Here is a 12,867-nt window from a genome sequence, read left to right on the forward strand (position 1 = left end):
GCTCCTCTAACTAGCTTAGACAGGTATTTATGTGTATACGAGTGATGGGAACAGGAAGCCATATAAAACAGGCAAATCTCCGTCTTCTAATTGCACAGTTTATTGTGCCTCCAAGTAAAAGCACAAGAGTTGTATTATTTGGAAACACAGATACCAAAGCAGTATGCAAAGGTGATTTTCTCTGGAGACCATGAAGGAACAGGGGACTGTTTTTTGTTTTGCCTTATTTTTATTCCTAGTAATAAATATTTTAGAACAGCCTGACTCAAACTAAATTCCTAACTTTGATAACAAATACAGATATTTGGGTGAAAAACACCAGCCTCCACGTATGACTGCTTACTGGTCCGCATCAGCACAGGGCATGAGAGTTTGCACTGTGTGCTTGGTACGCCCTGCACAGCCTCAGTGCAGGGCCATGGGCCAGCAGGGCACACGTGTGTGTGTGTGTGTGTGTGCGCACAGACACATGCTTATGTGGGCGAGCCTGATGAAGGCTGACTTGGGAAAGACAGGTTTAGGACTTAGAACTTACCCCTTGCAAAGGCACGCAGAACTGAAGTACTCACAGATGAAATAATCCACTGTCCAGGAACTGCCTTAATATATGCCAGGAAAAAAAGCACGTGGGAAAAAGATAAAAGAAGACAGAATGTTCGGGAGCAGTGGCTGAGGCACAGGGCTGGTACTAATCACTCCACTGTTCTGCATGTTAGAACATTCCCGAAGTATGAGACAACAACAGAAGAAGAAAGGGACAGCAGCATGGCAAAAATATATCAAATTCAAAGTTTGGTGATCGGAAAGGTTCATGCAACAGAAGATGTAAGATGTAACTGAAGGTCAGGGACAATGTCAGAGGTAAACACTGCACCTTCTCAGCAGCCTGCACGTCTGGCCTAACCTTTCCCAGGGCTTTACTCAGAGGTGCTGCCTTTCCTAGTCTAGAAATGCAATGTTCCCTCAATCCTTACATCCTTCCCACCCTGCCGCTTTATTATTTTTTGCTCAGCACCCACAACTTTGTGACATATTACAAGGTATTTTAGTTTATTTATTTTGGTACCTGGTATCGAACTCAGGACCTTGTGCTTGCCAGGCAGGCACTGTGCCACCGAGCTAAATTCCAGGCCCTGTTACAAGATATTTCATTAGCCCCCTTCCCCAAAGACAGCACAATGTGAGTAGGTATTTTTCTCTACTTTTTGTATCCCAGCCCTTGGAATAGCATCTAGTTTGTTAATAGGTACTCGATAATACTGCTGAACAGAATATAAGGTAACAACAGATCCTGTGGGGTGGGGAGAAGACTAGAGAAAAGGAAAAAATTGGGTGAGTCAATTTGAATCTTCCAAATGGTGAGCTGCCCACGGGACCCGGGTAGGGCAGCCTCAAAGGCAGAAGGAACTCGAGTGTGGCTCAGAGGTGCAAGCGGGCAGGACTCACCGTCCATCAACACAGATGGGCCTACAGAATTTGGTACAGACACTTCAAAGGAAAGACGGCTAAAAGGAGGCCCAAGAGGAGACTGAAGAGAAATTTTCATAAAGAGGAAGAACATGAATGCAGGCAAAAGAAGCATTAGAAAAGCCAAGGGAAGAAAAGGTCCCAAAAGAAAGAGGTGTTATAGCTGTATCCAGAAGCTCCTCCAAGACTTCATGTGCTCATAGCTGGGACTTTCTGGACCGGACTGGATCTAGGATGTGTGACACTGGGGTTAGGGATGTGTGGTACTTAATTAGCCCCCTAACTGGAATTCACTTGGCATAGCTCTCTGAGTGTGGAAAATGAGGCGGCCCACCTGGGATGGGCAGCACCACCCAAAAGGCTTGCAGCCCGGCGGTCAGAAGGCAAAGGGAGCTTGCTTCACTCCTGCTTCGCTGCCTTCTCTGCCTGCCCGTCATGAACTGTTTCTCCTCTGTGATGCATTCTAGAAAGCTCAGGCAAGAGTAGGCTGAAAAGGAGCCACAGGACGCGGCAATGAAGGGTAAGCCTGGCAGCGCTCACTAGAATGACTGCATTACCTTGGAGGACAAGGATCTGGATCACCTGGGGCAAGGAGCAAATGAGTGATGGTGGAGAGGGAAGTCAACCAGCATGAGCAAAGTACAGGAGGAAAACACGGCAAAGTCAGTGTTATTACCACTAATGTTTATTACTAATAAATAAACCTTTATACTAAGTATCTTTCTGGGCATTTACAATATTAACCCATTAATCCTCATAAAAGTCCTAGGAGGTGGGTACTAATATCCCCCACTTCATAGATGAAGAAACTGAGGCACAGAAATGCTAAGTAACTTATTTGTAAGGATTCAAACTCAGGGAGTTTCACTTTTTAAAGGATGGAGTAAGTTCAGTTTGCTTGGAAGTTGGGGGAAGGAATTAACAGACTGAGAAACTGAAGACAGAAATGTTTGACCTGGTGTTGGGGAGAAGGCAGCAAGGGCCCAAATCCAGGCTGGCTTCATGGCTTGGGAGGAAGAAACTCAAAGAGCAGGGCCTGCAGGCCTAGAAGAGAGGAGGCCCTGGCTGCCAAAGGGCTGTGGCCTTGCTTGTGAGGCCATGACTGAAACCTGGGGTAGAATGAACGGGAAACAGTGAAGGTGTTCCACGGGGCAATGTTGCCCCACAGGGCTGCGTCCCTCAGTTCACTGTAGGTCTGGTTCGGCGCTGTTTCTGTAACAGGTTTGGGACCTGGGTGCAGGCACCATGAGAATGGCTGGTTCTGTGGACAGAGGACAGGACCTAGCAGGGCTCAGGAAAGAGAAGGGACCTGAAGGGCTAGAAAGAGCAGGACTGACAAACTCAGCAGCCCCTAACCCACGACCCCATACTGTCACTGCTGTGGGGGCAGCCTTAACCTCCAGAGTGCTCTCCACAGACTCAGTGGAAGCCGACTGTTGGCTTTTGTGACGAGCCAGAGGGAACCCAAAGAAAGAAGCTGGGGGGGGGAAGGTGACTGGCAACTGCCCAACAGGGAGAGAAGAAAGTGCAGGAGGGAGCTGGGGAGGGAGGCTGGGAAGCCCTCGGGCCAACTGGCCAGGCAAGCCAGTTGAGGAAGGAGCCTCTCTTTAGGGCCTTGGGGGTGGAGGCGCTGGGAGAGGTGCCCTGAGGTGTGCAATGAAATACAGTGTTTCTGGGGAGAATCCGGAGCCCACCTGCAAGGACTCAGAGTCCTTGCTTGAAATGTGGTTGTAAGCAGCTCTCCAGGAAAAACCCTAGAGCCCCACAAAGCATTAACTGTATCATTATTCTAATTTGGGGAATCCAACAAATTAAACCCAAGTCAACTGAGATTTGGTAAGAGTTGCAAAGCCTACTGTAATAAGTCTCAGTTTCCTTCATTAAATTTTCACAGACTGAAAGTTTGATATTAGTATGAATTTATTGACATGAATGTCCCATATTGTTCTAACACAGAGCGGGTGCTGGGGAGCTGAAGACAAAGGTAATAACCCACAGGATCTGAAGTCTGCAAGGCATGTTCCCGCTGAGGGTAGGGAGGGGAGGGAGACTGAGAACACAAACAGATCTTTAAAAGAGAATCTGGAGACGGCTTTCAATTAGAGGAAGAAGTAGTGACAGTTTGACAATTTAAGCATTTATCCAGAAACATACATCTATTCCATAGATAACAAATCGATTACCATATATTTGAGTTTGAAAATATACAAAATATTTGTCATACTTACATACTGAAATTAAAACCTAATTTTAAAAAGTGCACAGTAAAAACAGCGTAAGGAAACCTACAATATCCACGGTATATGTAATGTTTTCCACTGTACTGTCAACAGCAAATTCTGTATCTGCCTTACTGGTTATAAACATTTAGATGCCTCGGGGCCACGTACAACGCTGCGTTTCCTGGGTCCGACAACAGTCCAGTTTCCCGCAGGCCACGCGCTGGGCACCGTGAGAGGGCCCTGCGGCTCAGGCAGCAGCAGCAGCAGCAGCAGCTCTGGAAGGATCAGTCTCCAAGGAGTTTTTTGTAAACTATCGACTCTTGTTCTTTTTAGAATTTCCCTGTGTAAAGAAAAATATAAACAATGAGAACAAAAACATCCAGAGAAATAGTTCACATAGTTTATAAACCAAGTTGTCCGGAGTCTGCGTTTCCCTCGGGCACCGTGGCCTCCCTCGGGGAGACAGCTCACACTTGCACTGTTACCTGCTGGCCAGGAATCACAACGCCTTGCCTTGCTTGCTGCTTCTGTAGGTCCTCTCTCCAGGGAGCTCAGGTCAGGCAACAAGGAAAGAAAAGCAGGCTACTACCTGAGATTTTGCAAAACCTTACACATTCGTCCACTTCTAGACACGCATATGAGGGTTCAAGAAGCTGAATAAAAATAGCTTAAAATTTTTTGATAGTTTAAAACAATACTTTTTAAATTTAAATTTTTTGAGTTATTTATTTATTTTTTATTTTTTTGATATTGGGAATTGAACTCAAGATCTTGCGTTTTCCAGGCAGGTGCTTGTGCCACTGAGCTACATCCCTGGCCTAAAATTTTAATACACAATCATTTTGAATACGTACCAACTAACACTCAAATGGCACTGATTATCGGCCAAGAGTAAGCTTAGGTAAAGGCTCAGGACAAGTGAGTTTCCTCACAAATGAAGGTTTGAACTTTCTCGCTCTGTGTAACTTCTTTTTTCTGGTGAGTTCCCTTCTTAGGAATACATTCTAACTGAATGCCTAACTACTGTGTATATACACCCCTTCTTACAAGTGGAAATGCCTGCAGAATACAAACACTAACAGCAGGATAACAGCAGACAAATAGTTGAGGATGTTTACTGGGTATCCAGTGGAGACAATGTCAACACAGCCATAAGATGATGCTACAGCAATGTAAATTACTAATAAATGGGAGGGAAGCCCCAAAATGATCAAGGAAAGGTTAATGGTATAAACTCCAAAGTGGAGAAAGTCTCCTACTCAAGACTGTTTTTTGGTCTTTTTCTTTTTTATTGGTACCAGGGATCAAACTCACGACCACACACTTGCAAGGCAGGTGCTTATGCCACTGAGCTAAATCCCTAGCCCGCCTACTCAAGACTTTTAAAAGAACAGATTGAAAACCTCGGAGAAACCTGAAAAGTCCCTAACTTCTTAAGCAACTGGAACTGGGTTACCTCTGGGACAGAGCTCTGTGGTGCTCACTGTGTGCACTCCTCAGCACAGAACCAAGCACTCTCGCAGCTCTGGAGGCTGAAGAGCCTCCTGGAATCCCTGCTTCTTTTCAAATGGTACGTGCTAAAACTGGCTTTCTCACACTACTGCTACCATAGCCATGAGTGAAATCAACACATAACCTCTTCAGGAAAGGGAGGGGAAAGGATTAAAAAAAAAAACACCAACTCTCCACCATGAATGTAATCATTATGTACTGCAAATATGTCCTGATAAAAATTGTTTTAAAAATGCTCCAGAACAGAATAACCTCTTCAATGTGTGTGCTCTCTACTGTTAGCAAGAAGCCAGCTGTGAGTTAAGACTTTGCCCTACCAGGAGTATCAAGGGGCCAGAAGGGTAAAAGAGGCATTCCTTAGGAGGACCAGTCCCCACCTCCTGCTCCAGGCTCAAGTTTCCTGAGCACAAGTAACTGGAGAACCATAATCAGAACCATATTGGCTGGTTACAGTCATTACAAAGATGGCCCAGAGAAGCCTTGGATACTCCTCTGAAGAGGTCAGTGAAACACACGAGACTGTTGAAAAACAAAGTATTATGTCAGCTCTAATGCACTAAAAGGATATGTTTTCCAAGGAAACCCCAAGTTTGCAGAATGTGCCCTCTACCACAGCAGATGCTGAAAGAAAGCTCTGATTAGTCATCTCTACTTCCTCTCCAGCACACAGAGCAGGCGCTCGAGAAAGGCCTGCTGAGTCAGTGAGTGCAGCTGCAGACCTCAGAGTGCTGGCCCAGACAGGCAATCCAGCTGTTGGCAGTAAAGGCCTGGGAGAGTTACGAAAACGTCTAAGCACCTGAGAAGCCCACAGCACTGGGCCCCAGCCCCCGGAAGCTTACCTTCACCGCTAAATAATACATACTCTGTGACACAATGATAGACGTGATCTGTGGATATACATCCCAAATGACATGTCACCCATTTACCTACTGACCCTGGCTCCCTCAAGCAGAGGCTTTACGGGAAATAAAACTGAAGGAAATCTCTGGGATTAAAAGGTAAGATTTCTCCAGGTTATACAGATATTAATGAGAATAAATTTTCACTCTTCGGTGGCTCCATTTAGACTCATATGAACAAAGAGCAACACCCAAATCCACTGTGAAAACCCTTCGCTCTCACACAATAGCAGCAGAAATGCCCAAAGACCCAACAAAGCAGCAAACACAGCCTTGAAAGCCTCCCAGGTCAGGACCTGTTGGCTTATAACTCGGCTGAGAAACCGAGCTTCACTTTTGAACTGGACAAATGATCTTAAGGGAAATGATTCATAAGCACGGCCAATCGCTTGACCTCCAACTCCTGGAGTGCACGGCAGTGACACACTCGTAAGCGTACTGAGCGCTGCACTGCCTGCCCACGGCTCCCCCCTCGCCGCCCCACACACCTTGCTGGACATCTTCAGAGTGTCGATCTCCTCCCTCTGCTTAGACAGCGTCTCATTCATGCTGCACAGGTGGTCGCTCATCATACTCAACTGGTCCTCGTAGCTCCTCTTGGTGGTGGTCAGCTCGTCCTAAACAGCAAAGGCAAAGAGAGAAAACTAAGGTAAAGCCCCATTCAGCCCACTCTGAAGCTTTTTAGATTTATTTAAGAAATTTGGAAAAGCAACCTAGCAAGATGGCCTAAGTGTAAATTAATCTATAGGCTAAAGCATGGGCCTAACAGGAGAAAGAAGTTAAAAGAAAGGAAGAAAGTTTTTCTCTCAGTTTTAAATGTGTGCTTCGTTTCTTTGCAAAACTCTAAAGGTTCCCTTCTATGACAGGTACAAAACTGTCAGCAAAAGCAGAGGTAAAAGGATCTCTCCAAGTCTGCTGGGGCCCTGCCCTGGGCCGCTCCGTCCAGAGGCGCCCCCCGTCCTCTCTCCTAGCCTGCCCTCAGGAAGGAGCGGCGGGGTGCTGCTGAGCCCAGCGTCTTGCTTCACCTGGCACCAGGTTTACACTGACAGGAACCCTGTGGAAAGCAAGACTTCAAACAAGGCGGCGAGGACGAAGGTACTGTGCAGCCCCACCTTCCAGTTTAGTCAGTTTTAGCAAATGGGAAAGAGAAAGAACAGCGTAAGGTACAGAAAAGCCTACAGCCCACAGTGACGAGTATTCACAAGAAAAAGCAGCAGCGCTTGTGGGTGAGTAAGTATTATTTAAACAAACGCTGGCTATAAAAGAACTTAAGATTATGATCAAGACAGAGAAACAATTTCTTTGGTCTGACATAGTTAAGATGATACTCCAAGACAGAAACAAAGTACTGGGGGGAGCGCGGGTCGTGTCAGCCGCCACTGCTCTGCCCGCCTCGAACTCCCCATAAAACACACGGAGCCTGTGGAGGCGGCACGCAGCGCTCACCTGGAGTCTGCTGATGTTCTGACTGGCAACTTTCATCTCCTCTGTCAGCGTCTCCTTCGACTTCTCGGCCAACGCTAGTCTTTTAGAGAGTGCTCGGCACTGCGGGATCAGAAAACATTCCATTTCTAGGACAGCATTCCAAAACAAGTCTGCTTCAGGGGAAGTTACTGTAAGATACTCCCCAAAGGGAAAAGTCATTCATTCATTCATTCATTGATTCACACCACAGATATTCACACACAGAAGAAAGATGTAGCTGAACTCTCTTTACTTTAGTTAAGGAAAAAAAGCCAGCAACTCAAGCTCAGCAATTTTTTCCTACCTCTGGCCTAAGGACCCAGGGCTTACCAAAACAACCCAAACTTTTCCCATTTACCCAGATTTAGTGTATACTTATGATGGATGAAAAGAGAAGTGATAATTTCAAAATTGATCAACACCTTCTGGTATCTGATAAGATACTTTTCTTGTGTTTAAGGACCTCCCTTGGAGACCACTGCCTATCAGCCCACAGTAGATAGGTTTAAATGAGCAGGGCTGTAAGCAGTCCTAACAAACTGAGACCCTGCAGACACAGCAGATGAAAGTGGAAAACGAAAACTCCCATTTCACACTACTAGACTTTCCAACAAGGCACCTAGTAAGACTCACAAGGAGAATCTGGTGAGACACATTTAGCACTGTCAATGTCAGATGCTCTCTCTCATCAATCCAGTAAAGTCACACGGGGCCACCACTTCCTGTTTACAGATGAAGAAAAACTAGGACAAGCTAAAAATTCTTGTATCACAATTATGTTGAAGACAATTACTAAAACAGCCGTATGTCTTGGAAATAAAGCAGCTTTAAAAATTCTCCAGTTACTCATTTTACTTCTCAAGAAAACTTCAGGACAGTTAGCCACCCAACTGCCCACCTTCCTGTTAACCAAACTTTTATTCTCTGGTTAGCTCTGAGCCTGACAAAGAGGGAGAGGGACATGTGGGTCCTCGAGAGGATGACACTGTCCCACATCAGGATGCGCCCTCAGAAAGCAGGCAGGGAGCTGCCCACAGGGACAGGCTTATTTGCTGCTCCAGCACTCGGGGAGGTGCTGCAGTGATCCCGCTGCCTGTCATGGCCTTCTGTCCTCCCCTGGGCATTCCGGCAACTGTCACCACGGCTCTGCTCCATGAGCACAGGTATAGTAGCTGCTGGCAAGCCCAACTGAGCGAGGCACTTCATTTATTCTTTTATTTTTTTGTCTTTTTCTTTTTTATCGGTACCAGGGATCGAACTTACAACCACACACTTGCAAGGCAGGCACTTATGCTGCTGAGCTAAATCCCCAGCCCAGTTTTCTAATTCTTAAGATAAAATGATTAAGGAAGAAAAAAACCAAAGTAAGATTTTGTATTTTTGAAGACTGAAAAGGTCACATCTTTCATCTTATGTACAGGAACTCACTGCTGTATACTTATCATTAAAAAACTGAAGTTTATTTTAAAAAAATTAGTGTCTTTAACTACATAATCTCTAATAATAATGCCCCAAAACACATTATGCACCAGGTGTGGTGGCACATGCCTGCAATCCCAGCACTTGGGAGGCGGAGGCAGGGTAACTGATTCGAGTTCAAGGCTGTGCTCCATAGTGAGTTCAAGGCCAGTCTGGACTACAGGGTGAGGTCCTGTCTCAAATGAACGAACGAACGAACGAACGAAAGAAAGAAGGAAAGAGAAGAAAGGAGTGGGGGGAGAAAGAAATCATATACTATGCGCCCACAGGGAAGGCCACTCTAAGCCTCCCAGCTGTCTCGAAGAAACTGAGAAATGACAAATCAGTCTTATGCTCACATATATTGAAATGAAGATTTTGAGTGGTACACAGACTCGTCAGGATTAACTGCAACCAGATTTAGACGCAAGCAGGTCTGAAACGCACAGACACTGATTTCTCTCCTGTGAGCAGCAGGCCAGGACAGGGCCCTGAATGCTGAATCCCCACTAAATCCTGAGGAGTCCCCACTCACCTCGGCGTAGAAGTGCACTGCCTTACTGTCTGCCAGCTGCAGCTGCGACGTGAGCTCCACCACCCTGGCCATGTAGTGGTTCTTAATCAGGTCTTCGCGAGACTCTGCATCTGGAACCTAAACAGAGTACACACACATAAACAAATGCTGCTGGGAGATGATGCAATTCCAGGCAAAAGATCAAGACCTCAGTCTGCACACTTGCCCTTGACACTGGGTAGGGAACCAGTCTGCCCACCTCTCAGAGAAGCACCAGCTGTGGTGAGTAAACGGATACTAAGATTGTTTATCCAGCATTCAGCCTCTCCCAACCCTCTCAGCAGACAGCGGAGCTGAGGTGCAGCACTGGGAGCCCCCGCGGCGCTGCACAGCTCCTCCTACCCCTCTATCCGGCCCTCATCTGCCATGATCCTGACTGTCAGAATCTCACTGGTTCCCGTGTCCTCTTCTAATTGAAGAGGGCAAGAGAAGCAGTTTATATTGGGGCTGCTACACTCTGAACTCATTGTTTAAAAAATTATCTTAAGACAAACACTAATAAATACTTCTATATCAGGTTTTGGTCTCTGTTCCAGTTATTACTTCCAGTTACTCTGCCAATGACACAGTACTGAGTTTAATTTAAAAATACATGAACAGCCAAGAGCAGTAGTACATGCCTGGAACCGAGTTACCTAGGAAGCTGAGGCAGGAAGACTGTTTTAAAATGCGAGGCCAGTCTGAGAAACTTAGCAAGACTAAGTCTCAAAATAAAAACTAAAAAGGGCTTGGAATGTAGCTCAGTGGTGGGGCCCCTCTGGGTTCAGGACCCACTGCTCAAAGAAAAACTACATACAGAAGTTCAAGATTACGTATAAGATTAAGAAGTCACAGCTCTTATCATCTGCTTGAAGTATATTGATCACTGTTCCATACTGAATGGCAAACTGGGTAACTTCAGTTTTGTCAACAGTTACTTACAAACTTACATCTTAAAATAGTTCAAACCCTAATGTGCAAGCCTGTATGACAAGCCAGATCTGCCCTGCATGCGCCACTCATCAAGGCCACGAGCCTCACATGCACACCAGCAGGAGGGGGCCGCAGCGGACCACCCCTTCTCAGAAGCTGCCGAGGCAAGGCCCCAAGGCAAGGCGCTCAAGACGGCAATCGCAAAAGCAGGCTGTAAGCTGTTGGTGACAGTTAAACTAGAACCAGACAGAAAACCACGCAAATGCACTGACAGAAGAGGAAAACGCTGGCTCCACGTCTGTCAGGAACGCAGCGGACAGAGACGGCTTCTACAGGACTTCGCCAGCACCTGCCAGGCACTCACTGAACAGACCAGACACAGAAACCAGGCGCGCCTTACCTCACTGTCAGACGTCCTGGTCAGAACACCCATCTGGAACACAAGGGACAGAATCTTTAGGACAGAATGTGTGCATTTCAAACACGACCTGTAAAACTCTCTCTTCTCAGTCCACGTTGGTTTACAGAGCACCCAGGGCACAGGACTAGAAAATCACACCTATAATTCCAGCGCTCAGGAGACTGAGGCAGGAGGATCTTTTCAAGTTCTCAACCTACCTGGACTATACAGCAAGACCCTCCCTCAAAATAACACTACCACCACCAACAACAACAAAAAAACCCAAAAGATCGTGACTGCTGAATCCAGGTTACAGTTCAAGGTGAAAAGGCAAGTACGTGGGCACAGTCACTCCAGAAAACTGCTGGACACTCTCTTCTAACGGAGTTTGCTAACTGGAGACTGCATGGGCAGTCTCCACCTATTCTAAATCATACCTTCAAAGCGCTACTCAAGCAGTAAGCAGTGTTATACCCAGCTAGCTGCAGAAGTCTTTTGAGATACTTTTTAATTGAATAGTCCTATTTTTCTACTCAGCCAAGCAGGCACACCAATTACTTTTTCTCTAGCAGTTAAGAAGTGCTACACCCAGGGCCTGTGTGGTAATGCACGACTATAATGCTGGCATTCAGGAGGCTGAGACAGGAGGATCACCATGAGTTTAACACCAGCTTGTTCTACAGAGTGAGTTCAAGGTCTGCCTGAGTTATGCAGAGACCCTATCTCAAAAAACAAAACAAAACAAAAAACAAATAAATAAACCACTAGACATGTTTTTATTAAAGAACAGAACCATTTTACATTTGACTTACTGTATATTTTCTAGAAACACACCTCTCACCAAGCGGATAGATCATGCAAAATTGCAGGGGATTTATCAGAGTTGCAGGAAATTCAATGCAGTTGCTTTTTCAAGGAAACAGTCTACTTACTAACCTGCTTTTTCTGGAGGCATATGGATCATTACTGTTATAAACTAACATAATTTAGATGGCTCTTACGGTACGAATGTCTGACTCCCTAAAATTCCTATGTGAGATCCTAAGCCACACGGTGATGGTATTGGAGGATGGGGGCCAAGGGAGATGACCTCATGAGATTAAAAAGACAGCCAGAGACTCGCTCATCCCTACTATCATGTAAGTGTCAGGAAACACACCCTCATCAGACACCATACCCACAAGCACCCTGATCTTGGATTTCCCAGCTTCCAGAACTGCGAGGAAATTTCCATTCTTGTAAATCACCCAGTTTATGGTATTTTGTTGTAGCAAATGGAATACACTGAGACAATGGTTCATACTGAACACCAGGTTAGATCCTTACTAACAAGTACAGAAAAAAGAAAACCATGGATGACCACAGACACTCACCAGACCAGTGCTCTGCGCGGGCTCCATCGTGGCCTTTGCTGTGGCTTCGTCCTGGCCAGTGGTGTTCACGACAGCAGTATTTTCCTGGGCCAGCCCAGTCAGCTGCCCGCTGCTAGTACTCCTCAGCTTATCCACAATTCGCTGGTTTTCTTTTTCTAGCTTGATTTTGGCTAGCTGTGCTTCTAACATCCAATGTTCTTTTTCCTGTTCCAGTTTAGAAATCTTTTCTAAACTCTGTTGAACCTTGAAATGTAACACAGAGTTATGCATCAGCTATGTCAACCAGTTTTTCATTGCTGACAAAATACCTAATGACAACTTAAAAGGACAGAAGGCTTATGCTGGCTCGTGGTGCTAGCGGCTGTAGCCCATGGTTGGCTGAGGCCAGTGCTTTGGGCCTGAGCTGCAGCAGAACATCACGACACAAAGGCATGGTGGCAGAAGGCTACTCTCCTCATGGCAACACGGAAGCACAGAGAGCAAGAAGCCAGGGACAAGACAGAGTTTTTAAAGCTGTGTCCCAGGACTCACTCCCTTTACCTAGGGACCATTCAGCAGGAACTCATCATTGAAGAGCCCTCTTGAC

The 12,867-nt window shown here is 46.0% G+C and overlaps 1 protein-coding gene across 2 annotated transcripts in view; it reads right to left on the bottom strand.

The window, feature by feature from the left end:
• Positions 1-3,369: 3,369 nt before the first annotated feature.
• Ppp1r21 (protein phosphatase 1 regulatory subunit 21) overlaps positions 3,370-12,867 on the bottom strand; it is a 55,466-nt gene continuing 45,968 nt past the window's right edge. For both annotated transcript variants that reach the window (XM_063228942.1, XM_063228950.1), the window contains exons 17-22: positions 12,282-12,524; positions 10,909-10,941; positions 9,558-9,674; positions 7,547-7,645; positions 6,589-6,717; positions 3,370-4,029 (exon numbers count right to left, since the gene is read on the bottom strand). In XM_063228942.1, coding sequence (XP_063085012.1) covers positions 4,000-4,029; positions 6,589-6,717; positions 7,547-7,645; positions 9,558-9,674; positions 10,909-10,941; positions 12,282-12,524 — 651 coding nt within the window. In that variant the 3' untranslated portion in view covers positions 3,370-3,999. The remainder of the gene's footprint in view (positions 4,030-6,588; positions 6,718-7,546; positions 7,646-9,557; positions 9,675-10,908; positions 10,942-12,281; positions 12,525-12,867) is intronic.

The sequence above is a fragment of the Cavia porcellus genome, unplaced genomic scaffold, assembly GCF_034190915.1.
Source record: "Cavia porcellus strain 051 isolate PalLab524CR breed Dunkin Hartley unplaced genomic scaffold, mCavPor4.1 scaffold_1, whole genome shotgun sequence".
Lineage (NCBI taxonomy): Eukaryota > Metazoa > Chordata > Mammalia > Rodentia > Caviidae > Cavia > Cavia porcellus.